Raw genomic sequence first — 15,957 nt, forward strand, 5'->3', positions numbered from 1 at the left:
CTTACCTCTCATGTAACAATAGGCGACGCTCTTCATGTTCTTCCTGGTCAGCACCAGCAGATTGAGCAGATTGCCCACGATGCCCAGAGCACAAATCACCGGCATAGCCACACCGTACGTGTAGTATTGGAGCGCTCTTCATTTCCTCCATGTGGTCAGACGCAGACTCGTTGGCGGCGCCCCAGCGGCGGCGCGTCACAGTAGGCCATGCTGGCGGCGGTGGCGGCCAGCAGCTGTCCAGACCTCAGGCTCATGGCACCAGATGCGGCCAGAGAGCGCCCGGCCTCGTCCAGCTCCGAACCACGTGTTGCCAGGAAGGCTCGGCTGCTCTGCTGGCGGTGTACTGTTCCGGCAGGGGCGCACTGGCGACGGCTGAAATTTACCGTCTGAGTCCCGAGAGTACAACCTAGGTCGGATTCCAAGAGCCCCGGATCCAAATGGGCACCAGCGCTTATTTTTGAGAGCCTGTATATAGCTCGGAAGCCACCCGAAAAGTCTAGGAGCACTTAAAGCTCCCGAGAACGCACAGGGTCTAAGGTATCCAGAATGCCTAGAAACATTAAAATGCTTGGAGTTCGCAGCCTACTTCCGCGTGCTGTGAACCTGTCCAAACGTTTTGAAAGAGCCGTCTCGTCCTGTCCAGTGCAGGCTCAGATCTCACCGAGCGTCCTACAAACGCTGAAAAATGAAGGGAGAGTCCTACAAACTCCTCACTTTAGCGCATTGCTGCGGGATGCGGGAGCGCCAGGACGCCCGGAGCCGAGCTCGGGTGGACTGTGAGCATCCACCGCACCACAGAGTCCTTCACCGCACCAGAGCCTCAGCAGAGTTCAGGTCGAGTCGCACCCAAGCTCGACCCAGCGGCAACGAGTCTGCAGCGGCCAGCGACGCTCAGAGCCTGGGTGACAGTCCGCGTCTCACACCGCCAACAGGCTGTAGCGGGCGGTGCACGGCGGGTCAGCCGCCTTGCGCGCCTGCGGAGCCGGGGGCGGCGCTCACCGACTCTCACAGAGCCGCGGCCCGGAGCGCGTGCCGCCTCTCTCCAACAGGCTCCGCGGCGTCGGCTCCGACGAAATGGCCCGTCCGGCTGCCGCCGCTTGGCCGACCGGACTGATCGTCAGCCGACGGGCGCACGAGGCGGCCGTCGGCGGGACACACCCACGCGCAGCCCGCCGTGCGTCTGCCGTCGGGGCCCGGCGCGCGGCTCTCAGTCAGCACCCACGCTGATCTCGGCTCCTCCGGCCGCGGGCCTCGAGGGAGGCTTGGCGAACGGCTGATTAGCCACGCGCTCAGGTATGGTATGCCACAGGCTTAGGTGCTACAGTACCCTACAGGGTTTGACTTGCGTGGGGAAAAAATCCAGAAGCTGTACACAGCATCGGCTCGGGACACCGCGCGCACAGCTCGGATAGCGCGGAGGCTAGCTCTGGTCGCGGTCGACTTGGTCCCCCGCTATCCCGGTCCCGGCCTGGACCGGGGCCACCAGGATCTCGTTTCGCGTTGGACCGGCTACGCCTGTCCGGCTCGCGACTGGGCGTGGGGCGCCGGCGAGAGGAAGAAAAACAAGCGACACGACGGTGCGACGACTGTATTTGGCGTACAAGGCGTTGCCACCTTGACGCCGTTACTGTGGCTCTGGCGACGAAGTGTTCCAACATACATATGAGTACATCGAGCAACCTCTTAACATACACTGCGGCACACCCAATCAACGCCGCCAGGATAAAGCGGTCCCGGCCTGTTAATATTCAAGCGTACCTCAGAATAACATTCTCGTTATACGAACCCTTAGACTATACTCTGTAAAGGCACATGTTATCAGGAGTTATATGGCATACGAACACAAAAATACACTTCAAAACGCATACAGATGCATGTGCCGGCAAATTAAGTCAGACGCAACTGCACTTTCCCAAGATCAGGGGTGGTTCCCTATTAGATTGGGCGTGTAAGGTGCGGGTGTGGGAGGATATAGCCGCCGTCCACCTTCCACAGTAAGCGGGCCAAGTCCAGGGAAAGCCTCATATTATATATATATATATATATATATATATATATATATTCAGCTTATATTTTTATCATATATATATATATATATATATATATATATATATATATATATTTCCATTCAGCCTCCCCCTGACACAACACATTGCATTCCTGTCTCAGGCTGCATGAAGAAGGAACGCGCGGCGAGTGCTTCATTTTCTGTGTTCAGACCTATCTTAGTCCAGTATCTCAAAGCACACAACAGCATCACAACAATCATGGTCTCCCGACGACATTGTGTCGTATGCCGCGAAGACCTCGGCCACATTACATGCTCCCGAAAATAGCGAGCAAAACCGAGATGAGCACGTCCCAGCATTGGTCATTTGTACGAGACGCCCGGAATACACAGAGCATGCGACCGCAGAGTGCAGAGTATCTTGTACAGATAGTCGTATGCTGAGCCTGTGGACGCCTGCGGATATAAACATCCAGATATCCAAATATCCAGATGATTGCCAGAGAAGGCACAACACAAGACAGATCCAGCAGCGGAGTCACGTGGGGCGCTACGCCCATGCACCTTCCTTGTAACCACACGCATCACGCCGCGTATCACCCCAAACCATGAGTGCACGGGACGTGCAACCAAATGCTAGCGCACTAACCAAGCATGATACAGCCAACCACACGGCAGCCGCGTTCCCAAGACCACAGCCGCCGTAGCTTAGATCCTATGAAACTTGGTCTGGAGAAAGGATCGCCGGGGAATTAATGACCGAACCTTCCGATCCGGCTCTCGCAGTTAGTAGTTAGCGGAACGGACACGTGGCGAGTACCTACACACGGCGGCGATCTAAAAAAGCTACGCACATCATTCGAAAACAACACATGAGAAACATTATCGCCGGCACAGCGCGTGGGGCCACCAATGGCGCATCTCGGCCACCAAAAGGTCTCCCATCATCAGTTCGAACATGCCAACTCACTCGGCAAAGACGTTCGCGAGTTAATGGAGTGTCATTACAACCCACTATCCAGGGAAGGCAGTGCCAATGTGGATGATATCTTTATGCTGTAGTCGTTGAGTTTCAGTTCCCGTGTGATCAAAAGATGGCTGTAAACAGACAAACAAGTAACACGCCAAGGCGCCACTCAATAAGCGCAAGACACACTCAGCGTCACATTGGTAACATCACGTTTGCGTAACAGTCAATATCAGCGGCAGGACACGGCGCCTAGCCCGCATTGGGTAGCACACCAACGAGTGCCACCCCGGACAAACACGCAACAACACCACGGGACAACACGTTTGACACCGGCGACGAGTAGATGGCGCTGCGCGCGCGCGCGACGGTGCCGGGCACCACAACACCGGAGCATCGAACATCTGAACACTCCCAAACCAACACAGCTGGTACAGGCGACGCCGCGCTTTGCACCAGTGAGCTGGGCACGCGGCGTCCCACAGACAACATACCAGGCCGTCAGCCAGATCAGCGGACTGGCCAGGTGCTACGCGTGGATGCTGAGGGTGGCTGTCTTCGGAGCGTGTGCAGTCCTCACGAACAACTAATTGGTGAAGCTTTGGAGCGTGTGCAGCCCCCACGGAACAACTGATTGATGGAGCTTCAGGGTGTGTGCGGCCTTCAAGAAACAACTGATTGATGGAGCCTCAGGGCGTGTGCGGCCTTCAAGAAACAGCTGATTGATGAAGCTTCGGGGCGTGTGCAGCCTCCACGGAACAGCTAATTGATGAACACACACATAAAAGACGACGAGCACTGTGGCGACAAGCAGTTAAGACTATCCATGAGAAAACAACACATTTGTGTGCTCAAAATACCGTGATAGACACAAAGACCTACGGAGCCAATACGGGTCTACCCCAAAGGCCACATCAGCGTGCAATGCCTTGCAAGAGTGCTGCCAGGAATGCGGCGGCGCAGGGCGAAGCAGGCACGCCGGCGCTGGCCAGGCGCGCGGACGGCGCACCGGCCCGGCGCCGCTCACAGGTCCGCCAGCTTGGTGAAGCCGCCGTCGCCGCCGCCTTCACCGGCGCGCATCACCTCGTCGTACGTGGGCGGCGGGTCGTAGTCAGGCGCCTGGCAGGCGGGCGCCGAGGGCGCCGACGGCGCCGACGGCGCCGACGGCGCGAAGTCGTACCGCTGCGCGCTGGTGACGGTGGCCGGGTGCGCCGGGCTGGGCCGCGGCGACGGCTGCCAGGCGGGGCCGGCCGCGAACGGCTCCGTGCCGATTGTGAGCGGCAGGTGCAGGTTGATGTGGCGCGACGAGACCTGGGGCACAGACAGCAGCGCGCTCTAGACCGAGCAGCCACGCTTGGGGGCGCGAAGACCAGCTGCGCTTTGGCCATGGGTGCACACTTAGCCGCTTGGACACGTGCAGTATGCCTTGGCGTGTGGTGACTAATCATCGTGGTACCCATTCACGTCTAAACACGACACCTCGAAGAAGCACCCTTACAAGGTTATACCACGAAAAACGGAAAGCGCTAAGCTTGTCGCGTCGCTGTGCGGTTCGTCGTGATCACTAGAGCAATCAGCACATGGCGACTTATTTGGATCCAAACAGCTGCTGTGTGCCGTACTTCTGAACAAAAATGCTGAACGGATCACACTAAGCCAAGCTCGAACGGTTCTCACTGACAAACTAACATCAAAAGCACAGCAGAGACAAAAGGGCCGTAAAAGCATCAGCAGCAGGAGCGGGCAAAACGACCCTAGGTCGGCGCGAGCTGATCCGTCACACCAGCCGCCCCGCGGACCAGCGCTGGCCGCGGCGGCCGCCCACCTTGATGTAGTAGGTGACGGTGATGATGCGGCAGGTGGTGGCGCTGATGGTGATGGCCTGGTGCGGCGGCACGGTCAGCTGGAGCCTGCGCCAGCCGGACGGCCGCTGCGGCACGCCGGCCACCGTCACCGCGCTCACGTCCGTCTTCGTCTCGCGAGTGCGCCCATGCGCTGTGCACACCGTCCTCTGCGGGCGGCGGCACATCGTCGAAGCACGGGTCCACCGATAGGACGCCTCCCAGGCCCCAGTCGCCGCACGCGCTGGAGGCTGGGGGCTGCGCCAGTCTCGCTCCTGCTCTCGCGTCCGAACACACGCGTGATACCACGAGGCAAATGCTGCAGTGTCAGAGCTGACGGCGGCGCGCACCGCGTCTGAGTGACGACTGGCTGGCGGACACGGTAGCACGGGCAGCTCAGCGGCCGGCGCCGGCAGCGATGCGCTCGGCCGTGCCCCGACTCACCTGCTTCAGCTTCACCACGCCGCTAGCCTTGGCCATCTTCTGGAAGAGGCGGTCGGGGCCGTCGATGGTAATGTCGATAGGCTGGCCGCCGATGAAGCCCTGACGCGACATGGTCATCCGAAAATGGCCGATGGCGTGGCCGAACAGCGACTGCTCCGCCTCGCGCTCCACCACCAGTGGCTCCTGCAGACAGACGTCTGTCAACACCTGCTGACAATGCCGCCTCCGCTGTCACACAGGCGTCAACGACTGCTGGTACTGTCGCCTCCGCTGTCACACAGCCGTCAACGACTGCTGACAATCCACAAACAGACAGCCCTCAATGTCTGTTTACACTCTACCACCACCGGCACCAGCCACCACACAGCCGTCAACGTCTGCATGCACTCCACCACCACTGGCTCCTGCCACCAGACAGCCGTCAACGTCTGCTTACACACCACCAACAGAGAGCCGTCAACGACTGCTCACCTTCCACCACCAACAGCTTCCGTCGCCACACAGTCGTCAACGTCTCCAGACACCCCACCACCAGCGGCTCCCGCCTGCTGGCCTACTCGTGAAGTCCGAACCCCAACATAAACGCCTAACGCCGCAACACACACATCGCAAGCGGTCAGGATGAAGACGGCACACCGCACATTTCAACGTCGCATCACGCAGTAGCTGCGAAGACAACTCATGGACTCATGGCACCAATGACACTTCGATGCGCTGCGTCCGAATCACGATAACGCGCCCTGAGAACTAGCTCACAACTGACGCGGTATCCCGCTTCTCTCCAAAGCCAACATCTGCCAGGCTCCAGCGAAACAAAGCTGCCGTTCGTCTGCTGGGGCTCAGCCTTCCAGCCCGCCGAGAGCTCTCGGAGCTCGGAGCCGGCAAAAGCGTCGCGCCGTCCGAGACGTCGCCGCCCCCGCCCTTTCCCTCGCGGCCCGCTCCTCACCGCCAGCTGAGGCTCCGCGTTCAGATCCAGCAGCGGTAGCACCGTGAAGGTGAAATCCTCCTTGCCGTTGAACGAGAAAAAGTCGCTGCTGATGGCCCGCGCCTTGCACATGTAGCTGATCTGGCCGAACTGCGCGGAGAACGACGGCGGCAGGCTGCGGCGCAGCGTGTATGAGAACGGGTACTGGTACGTCCCCGGGTACAGAGCTTCCACGGTTGGCCCTGCAGCGTAAGGGCCACGGTCGTCCAGTGACATGCCGAGAGGCCTTCGCAACGGTGGTGCAGCAGGTGACGGTCGGACAATCGGCGCCAGGCACAGTGGTGAGACCGGATGAGACCGCCCGACCCAGCCTAGTGAGGCCGCCCGACCCAACCTAGTGAGACCGCCCGACCCAGCCTAGTGACACAGCCCGACCCAGCTCGGTGACACAGCCTCACCCAGACTAGTGACAGAACACGACCCAGCCTAGTGACACAGCCCGACCCAGCCTAGTGACACAGCCCGACCCAGCCTAGTGACACAGCCTGACCCAGCATAGTGAGGCGCCCGACCCAGCCTAGTGCAGGACCGCCCCCGACCCCTAGAATCTAGTGACACTGCCCGACCCAGCCCAGTGACCACAGGCATGACCCGGATTAGTGACACGGTCCGCACCCAGCCCAGTGACCCCAAACCCAGCCCGACCCAGCCCCCTAGTGAGGACGCCCGACCCAGCCTGGTGACACAAGCCCGACCCCTAGCCCTAGTGACACCCGACCCAGGCCTGGTGATACAGCCCCGAACCCAGCCTAGTGACACCCCCGACCCAGCCTAGAGAACACAGCTCGACCCCGTGCCTAAGTGACACCGCTCGACCCAGTCTAGTGGCACAGCCCCGACCCAGAGCCAGTGACACAGCCTGACCCAGACTAGTGACACTGTCCGACCCAGCCCAAGTGACACCGCCTGACCCCGCCGTAGTGAGTGACACCAGGCCCGACCCAGCCTAGTCAACACACCCCGGACCCCGCCTAGTGACACCCCCCCCCCCCCCCCCCCCCCCCCCCCCCGCCTAGTGACACAGCCCGGACCCAGCCCAGGGACCCAGCCTGACCCAGCCTAGTGACACATCCCGACACAGCCTAGTGACACAGCCTGACCCAGCCTAGTGACACAGCTCGACCCCCGCCTAGTGACACAGCCCCCCCCCCCCCCTAATGACACAGCCCGACCCGGTGAATTGGTCGCGACGGAGCCTGGCTCAGTGAGAGGCCGCAGGCCGGTGCGATGGCGGAAAGCATTGTTGGAGACTATGAAAACGTGCAACTGGCCCGTGCAAGTGCGGACCTTTGTTACAGTGACGTTCCCGGCAGTCTTTACTTCTCACCGCGCGAAAACAAATCGACCATGGGCGCCGCAGCCTTGGCAGCGGTCGCCGCGACAGGGCTGGCGAACCGTTTCCCTCTGCGTCTGATTTGATCTCACATCCGAACTCAAGAAATACGGTGCTGACAACCCGCGACACGTACAGTTCTGTAGAGCATCGTAGATGGCCTTTCCTCATATTATAGAAAATAGTCTCGAAAAAGACCAATATCCTACTTTGCTTTGCAGCTTCTTCAGAGCAGCAAAATACATTCCCTTTTTCGGCCCGTATCTACGATACGAGCAAAAACTTACTATGCTTCGCATTCATTTAACTTATCCGGTACCTGTACGCTAACTGCAACATCTACAGCTACGTCTCATGCAGGCCATTCTGCTTTGTTTCACTTGAGAGAGGGTAGAGCAGTAACACTATACGGCAGGGCTGTATCCGAACTCCTTGTCACATCGCCTCCGCTCCTGTTTCATGACAAAGAATACTGAGCATGCAGACAAAGACAGGCGCTGGTCTTCTCCACAATCGCACTACCTCGGATGAAGAAGATGTCTTCCCGTAAGAGCCACAGGTCTTCCGTGTGCGTTTTGGTGTGCCGGTTCTTCCCTGAGCCAGAAGACGTCTTCCATCTGGTTCTAGCCAGTCCTCGCACCTTCACCAGCAAGGCTGCGGCCAGACCCAGGCGTTACAGAAGCTCGTGTTCGAGGCAGCGATGGGGTGCAACCAGTGTTGGAAAACTTGACGTTCCTTGGTATAATGTATACCAGGAGATTTTGTACTCTAGGATTGTGACTAGGTAAAACGAAACATTTTGTAACATAGCGCAACACAGTCACGAATAGCCACTGCGACGCCCTCAACCTCCGCCGGTCAAATATCTGACAGAATGGGAACGGTGTCTGGTGCCTGCTCAGCTGGCAGCACTCTGACAGCATTTTGGCAGCATGATACGCGCAGCAAACATCTTAGCAGGAACGAAGTCCAAAAGCAAGTAAAAACAAACTACATCACATGGCCCTGTGCAAGTCTCGTCGGCCAGTTTGCTGTCCGCTGGATGTCAGGCAGCCAGACAGCCCTACCCGATGTGCCCGCCGCCGGCCGGTGCGCCGAGGGGGGGGGGGGGGGGTACTCACAGGACAGGCTGTGGGGATCCCGGCCCCCGATGGTGAGCGTCATCACTCCATGCAGAGTCTCGCCAGGCCGGTAAGCGCCCGAGCCAGTAAGGCTGGGGCTGAACGATATTGAGATCGACTCAATTCCCATTCTGCAACCAGAGGTGGGCTTGTGAAGCACAGCATGTACTTTGTAAAGTGCAGAAAGCATGACTATGCATGTGTGCACAAGCATGAAAAACAAATACCTGAGTCTTTGAAATGTAGGACTGGTATAGCTACTAAATCATTCCTTTGACTGCATCTTCCACATCAAGACTGCATCAAGAAGTGATATGCATATAATATGCATACACATTATATATTGGTATACTCCAGCCATATATTTTTGCTCAGACAAACCATTTGAGCATGTCAGGTGGAGCTTTTAACAGTTATATATATATATATATATATATATATATATATATATAATGGGACAATATTTCCTATAGGTACAGATGGTTATATGTCAAGGCACAATTGATGACGAGGCAAAACTCATAGACAATGAAGAATGTTTCCTGAAATGTTGTACTGGAATTGTTTGAAAGCCCTGAAAAAGACATAAAAGATAAAATATGCAAAGAAACCAATAGCAATAGCAAGGGCAAGAGGGAGAGCACAGGAGCACAAGTGGACAGGAGCACAGGAGCATGGGAGAACAGGAGAACAGAACAGGAGAACAGGAGAACAGGAGAACAGAAGAACAAGAGAGAGAGAGAGAGAGAGAGAGAGAGAGAAAAAAAAAACAGAAACAGAAACAGAAACAGAAACAGAGACAGAAACAGAGACAGAAACAGAGACAGAAACAGAAACAGAAACAGAGACAGAAACAGAGACAGAAACAGAGACAGAAACAGAGGGCAGAAACAGAGGACAGAAACAGAGGACAGAAACAGAGGACAGAAACAGAGGACAGAAACAGAGGACAGAAACAGAGGATGGAGAGAGAGGATGGAGACAGAGGTCAGAGGCCAGAGATGGAGACAGAGACCAGAGATGGAGACAGAGACCAGAGACCAGAGACAGAGACAGAGACAGAGACAGAGACCAGAGACAGAGACCAGAGACAGAGACCAGAGACAGAGACCAGAGACAGCAGAGACAGAGATGGAGATGGAGACAGAGACAGATACAGAGACAGAGATAGAGATAGACACAGAGATAGAGATAGAGATAGACACAGAGACAGAGACAGAGACAGAGACAGAGATAGAGACAGCAACAGATATGGAGATGGAGATGAGCCTAAAACATGAACATCAAAAACATTTGTACATACCCAAATACAATAAGATGATGAAACATGGGCAGAATCCCCCTATCTGTAATGCTGTAACGTTAACACATTGCTCCACAAGCACCCCACAAAACTTGGATATTTTCACCCCTAAGACTTAAACCTCAGCAAGTGCAATGGTGCTTTAGCTTCACACTGCTACTGTACTATGCCACACAATTTCAGATTCAGAATCAGCTTGATGGTGCGAAGCCAAAAGTTTGAAGCTAGTGCCTGCAGATTTAACATGATGCTTTGAAAACATAACTGTTAACTTCCACAGTGGCTCCACCTTCACAATTAAAGCTTCATGTCCACTGCTTTCGGCTTCGACTTCTTTTCAAGTTATTGTCTTGGTTTTGGATTCAGATTTGAAGTAAAAACCCTGCCATTGTGCCATGCTTGTTTTGGACCAGCACTTAGCCACACATATAACATTAAGCAGCATGTACCTGACCCTTGGGGTTTTGCACTCGGTCAGTTCCACAATTTTCACCTTTTTTGTATGTATTTGCATGTATTTATTTCACATGTATTTCACATGCAAGCCAAATGAGGTAGAAATGCATCTATGTGAAACTTTCATTTGAATGAGCTTCTTATAAAAAGCTCACTTATTTATGATGAGTTAAAACTTTATAGTGCATTCTATTCTTCTCAATTAGGCAGAAGCATTGATTTCAGATGGATGTGACTTCCAACATTATTCTAAATAATTTTTCATATCGGCAGGGCTTGGGAAACTTATAATTCAATAACCAATAGGCCCAATACAGGTAGCATAAAAGCCAATAAAAATGACTGATAACAACTGTCATTAAAAATGGCTTGGCTTACTACCCATCTACCAGGTTTGCTTTGATGCCAGCAAACCAGCACTATGAGGAGATTGGAAACAAAAGTCCAAGTATCTCCTGAATTTATTACTGATTGTTTATTCACTTACACACACAATGAATAGCTTGTATGTAAACAGGTTTCTATCACTGTACTGACTGTTAGTTGATTGGCATGTATGTATGGTTCACATATAAAGCATGCTTCTTCATCACTGCAGATGAATTAGGCTGGACATTGGCTACATGCATGGTACATATGTTTGTGATAATACTGAGTCTATCAAAACCAGACAGGCACAAATCTTCCATTGTAATGTTTACCAAGCTCCATTCATCAATGTTTATTCTGCAATGTTTAGTAACCCACTCCATGGTAATACTGGACAGCTTCTAACTTCGAAATCGAAATTACCCTCACAATTCTTCTTTGAGGGGACTCCTTCACCTCAGTGTACATCACTTCTTACAAATTGATGTTCAGGATTTATGTTGTTGACCATGCTAGTTGGATATACATTAACACACCAGCTTGGGATGCAACACTCCTGTTCTCACCTCCGCACCATTCAATCACCCCGCACTCACCTAATCACCCACGGGATAGTCAATGGAGCTTCGATACTCCAGCACTGGGCATTTCTGGCCTTGGCACTGGGTTATGACTTCATATGCTTCGGGGTTTGGGAAGTCCTTGGCCGTCATTGGCCAACCGATTGCATGTTACAACCTATGACGTCATAGGTGGTGGGTCTACGTCATGCACGGGCGCCCATGTTCATCCACGGCTCGAACGTTACGAATTTATGTACTATTCTTACACAATTTCTACGTCATACGAAGAGCCTTTCTTCAGCCGGTAGAAAAGTTGAAAGTAAAGAAATGAACCGCATCGCGCGACACAACACGACAGTATACGCCTTAATGACTAATCCAAGGCCTGACTGACCTGACTTGTCCTCATTGCGCAATGTTTGTGACGGCGGCGCGCTGCATCATCGCGGTAATGTTCTGAGAATACCTAGAAAACCCTCTTTAGTTGCGCAACATCAGCCACACGTATGACCACGGAGGATGCGAGTGGTCGGTTTCCCGATGGGAATCAGTCCAGTGGCTTAGCCAAATAGGGAACTCTTGGGATCATGCTCGCGGCTCCCACTTAGGTGGGGAGGGGGGGGGGGCGCGGGGGTCATGCAGGGTTTTCGATTTTTGTGAATGATTGCGGGACCAGCTGTGGGATTGCGACCTGTTGCCCCACCCCCCTTTCACAACCAGTTTAGTCATGGCTGGAGGTCCTGCGAGGGGGGAGAGTTTGGACCCCGGGCCCCGCAAAACCTAAAAGGTTGGTGGGGTCCGGGGTCCGAAGGAGGTCGGTGAGGCGGCCCGAGGGCTCCATGGAAGAGCTCTTCAGCTAGCGCAACGCAGAGACAAGATGACCACACTGACTGAGGGACGTGCAAAAATAGACCGCCAAAATGGAGCTTTCGACAATAACAAATTTCCCCTCTGGATATTCACAAGGTCCATTCACAAACCATGGTAGCCCACCCTTTCTGGCCACCCGGGGCATTGGCAAGTCAAGGGCTTTTATAGCTAATCGGGGCCCTCTGGACTTTTTGAGGCCCACCAGAACACCAAGGGACCTCAGACTACCCAGGAAGTCTGGCCGCTAAGGGGTCGCATTGACCGCTCGGGGCCCTATGTGCAGTTCCCTTTTGGTCATTGAGGGTCTCCTTTGACTATTGAGGGGTCCCCAGCCGGTAGTATTTCTTTCGCTTTGACTGTTGAAAGCTGCTCTGGCCGCACAGGGTCAACCCGGTCACCAAAGGGCGTCTTTATTGGTTGAGTGGCCCTTAAAACCCCTGAACAGATTAAGTACTCGTCGCGCACGCAAGTACTCGTCTGGCCATGGAGGGTCCCCTGGCTGCTCAGCGGCCCGTCTGGTCACCAGAAGCCACAAACGTTGAGCTGTATCAGCGCGACACTCTGGACACTAGGGATCTTGTTAATTGCTCAGAGTCCTCTTCGCCGCGCAGGCGTCCCCAACTTGTCAACTCAGAGCAGCCGCAAGAACCCTTAGAGGGAACGACGAGATTACGGTAAGGAGAGCCGACAAAACAGCCTTATGCGTGATTGTTGACAAGTCTGATTACCATAAAAAGAGCAACGAAATAGTTCCAGATGAAGTCAAGTATGAACACATTAAGCGTGACGCTACATCCAGCTTGAAAACCAAAGTAAATAAACTGATCGACTGCGCCAAAGCTGTCAGGGATGGTGTTCATTTCCGGAAGATTATTGGAGAATATCAGCCCGGCTACGCCTATGGCAATGCTGAAATTAATACAACAGAAAACCCACCGCGCCCGATCATTTCACAATGCCCAACGCCAACCTACCAACTGGCCAAGCAGCTCAACTGCCTCCTCGCACCGTACACTCCTATGAAACATAGCCTTAAGTCAACGGACGAGTTCTCAGACACGCTAAAAAGCACGCAATCTTCTGGCTTATTAGCATCACTGGACGTCGAGTTCTATTTATGAACGCTCCGGTAGAAGCAAAGATACAAATCCTATTTTAAAACACCGATCAACACCCAACCATCCCTCCTCCTAAATTCAGTCCCTCCTCCCTGGAGAATCTCCTGTGAGCATGTACGACGGATGCACCATCCCGTGCACCGGACGGCAAACTCTGCGGATAAAAGAATGGAGTGGCCATGAGGTCCCCCTAAGGTCTCCTTTTGTCAACGCCTACATGTGCCACGTGGAGAACAAAGTCCTTGAAAATGTATCCGTTCGTCACGCACTTTACGCACGATATGTCGATAATTTCGCAGACGTTAGTGACGAAGGCCAACTGAATGAACTAAAAAATGCAATGGACCAAGCCTTAGTTCTCCGATTCACCTACGCACTTGGCGGCAATAACCGTATTCCATTTTTGGATATAGATATCACTGCTGACTAACAGCGATTCGTGACAACATTGCACACAAAGCCAACAGATGCTGGAGGATGTCTTAGTGCAAAAGGTGAATGCCCCGATCGGTGCAAGATCAGCGTATTGCGCTCCTGCCTTCGAAGAGTCTTTAAACTCTGCTCTGAGTGGACGCAACTACACTGTGAGCTGCGGCACACCAAACAAGTCCCCGTAACTAATGGCTACTCCAATAGTCAACGGCCATGATACCAGCAGCTTCATGTAACGATACCAGACAAAAACTGCCGCCATCAAACATAAACCAAATCCAATCAAGCTGTTCTATCGGAATCAAATGTTTGATAGTTATAGGACAGACGGGCGAATCCTCAAGAAAATGATGTCTGAAATATTAAAGCCAATCAACCAGGAGGACAAGATAACGTTCACCACCTGCCACAAAAAAAAAACAGAGATCACCCAACTCATCAAGAAAAATAACCTCACAGCCAACTCTGATCCCTTGAAACGAGCTAACGTCGTTTTCCAATTTCGTTGTGACAGGAGATTGCAGGCTGCTAAAGCAATCAAACCACGTTGGTGTCACGACCACTACACTTTCAAGGACGGTTGACGATGCGCTCGGCTGACGGTGGTCCAAAAGAGAATGTGCCTAAAAGAACATGGCCGGAACATCAACTGAGACGACTTCACCAAAAACACTACTATCATGACACCATCATCAAACAGGAGGAATCTTCATGTTCTGGAGGTCCGTCACGATCAAACATCGTCACCGGAACTAAATACGCAAACCAACTCCTCAGTCAGTCCTCACCTCATCTAGGGACGATCAATAGCATCCGTAGATGGTACATCTAAAATCAAACGGTGTTGGTCGCTTGCATTCTCATGCTCCTAAAAAATGCTAACCTTGTATGCTGTGTGGGTTACTTTGAAAATGGAACATGCCGTTCCGAAACGTTAGTACAATCAATAGATGTCAAAAAGCGGCGAGCTTCTGTCTGTCTGAGTCTCAATAGGAAGCAGAGGGTCATAATTAGAAAACTCGAGCAGGACAGAAAACAAATTATGAAATGTACCTACGCAAAGGTCTTGAACGGTACTTGCACATGCATGTATATGCATATATATGCATACACACATACACACACACACTCATACACACACACATATATATATATATATATATATATATATATATATATATGTGTGTGTGTGTGTATGAGTGTGTGTGTGTATGTGTGTATGCATATATATGCATATACATGCATGTGCAAGTACCGTTCAAGACCTTTGCGTAGGTACATTTCATAATTATATATATATATATATATATATATATATATATATATATATGTATATAACTAATAACCAGAACATTAGGCGCGAAATCCGGAGAGCTTTTGGCGCTGCCCGTATGGCCTCCACGAATCTAGCCCCCCCCCCCCAACCATTTTCAGACATTGACGCCCATGGAAGCAAGAGATGCATTTTGCCGGAGCTACCCACCCTCTCGCTTAACCTCACTATTATCTCATCCTCATTGTCGGCGCGCCCCGGCCTTGGTGCCTGATCCAGAACCAGCTTCAGGCAGATGCAGAGGTGTAAGACGGGCTGAGCGTACGCGCGCCAGTGAATCACCCTGCTGACGCGAGCGACACCTGCTAACACCCACAGGACTGATCTGCATTTGAGAAATTGGAAACTCCCACCGTAGCCCCAAGTGGGGGAAACGTCCAGCGCTGCTCTACGACATAAAATGAAGGCCAATGAATCAAAAGATTCATTGTTTTGCCCGCTTTAATTTATGTTTATTTTTTACACCAAACTTGTCCGTCCCAGTGGCTCAGTCGGCTAGAGCGCCTGCCTTCCGATGCGCCCACCCGTGGTGGGGTGGGTTCGAGTCGCTTTCGGACGCTCGCTATTTGCCCTTGACAGGTATGGCATGGAGCCGGGGGCAGCGGTCGCGGTAAAGGCAACCTTTCGCCACACACACAAAACACGAGAATCCATCCCAGGTAACTGAGACCAGGCCACCTGCAACTAGCGGGCGATGGCAGGAGAGAAATTTCATATATGTAACCACAAGTGCCATGAGTTATGGGCCCTCGGAGACACTCAAACCCCAAAATTTTCATCTGATTGATCCACCGGGTGATTCAAGGCTGGGCAT

The 15,957-nt window shown here is 53.1% G+C and overlaps 1 protein-coding gene across 2 annotated transcripts; it reads right to left on the reverse strand.

Moving 5' to 3' along the window:
- Nucleotides 1-2,128: 2,128 nt before the first annotated feature.
- Nucleotides 2,129-11,546, reverse strand: LOC119103572 (arrestin domain-containing protein 17). Of its 2 annotated transcripts, none has more exons than XM_037227160.1 (7): nucleotides 11,424-11,546; nucleotides 8,700-8,830; nucleotides 8,101-8,232; nucleotides 6,207-6,427; nucleotides 5,261-5,443; nucleotides 4,801-4,986; nucleotides 2,129-4,286 (listed from the first exon to the last, which is right to left on the reverse strand). In XM_037227160.1, the coding sequence occupies exons 2-7, from the start codon at nucleotides 8,827-8,829 to the stop codon at nucleotides 3,999-4,001; spliced, it is 1,140 nt and encodes a 379-aa protein (XP_037083055.1). In that variant the 5' UTR covers nucleotide 8,830; nucleotides 11,424-11,546; the 3' UTR covers nucleotides 2,129-3,998. The 2 variants fall into 2 exon arrangements, with proteins under 2 accessions (XP_037083055.1, XP_037083056.1); XM_037227161.1 differs by having other exon boundaries at nucleotides 11,251-11,546.
- Nucleotides 11,547-15,957: the final 4,411 nt, after the last annotated feature.

The sequence above is a fragment of the Pollicipes pollicipes genome, unplaced genomic scaffold, assembly GCF_011947565.3.
Source record: "Pollicipes pollicipes isolate AB1234 unplaced genomic scaffold, Ppol_2.1 Scaffold_5724;HRSCAF=6776_pilon_pilon_pilon, whole genome shotgun sequence".
Taxonomy (NCBI): domain Eukaryota; kingdom Metazoa; phylum Arthropoda; class Thecostraca; order Pollicipedomorpha; family Pollicipedidae; genus Pollicipes; species Pollicipes pollicipes.

What these genes read in the sequence shown, in the direction of transcription:
- LOC119103572 (XM_037227160.1), bottom strand. Translation starts at nt 8,829, where the DNA reads ATGGGAATTGAGTCGATCTCAATATCGTTCAGCCCCAGCCTTACTGGC. An exon ending in ACGCGGAGCCTCAGCTGGCG is followed by an intron (nt 5,444 to 6,206) that starts GTGAGGAGCGGG and finishes GTCTGTCTGCAG; the next exon opens with GAGCCACTGGTGGTGGAGCG. An exon ending in CCGTCACCTACTACATCAAG is followed by an intron (nt 4,287 to 4,800) that starts GTGGGCGGCCGC and finishes TCTGTGCCCCAG; the next exon opens with GTCTCGTCGCGCCACATCAA.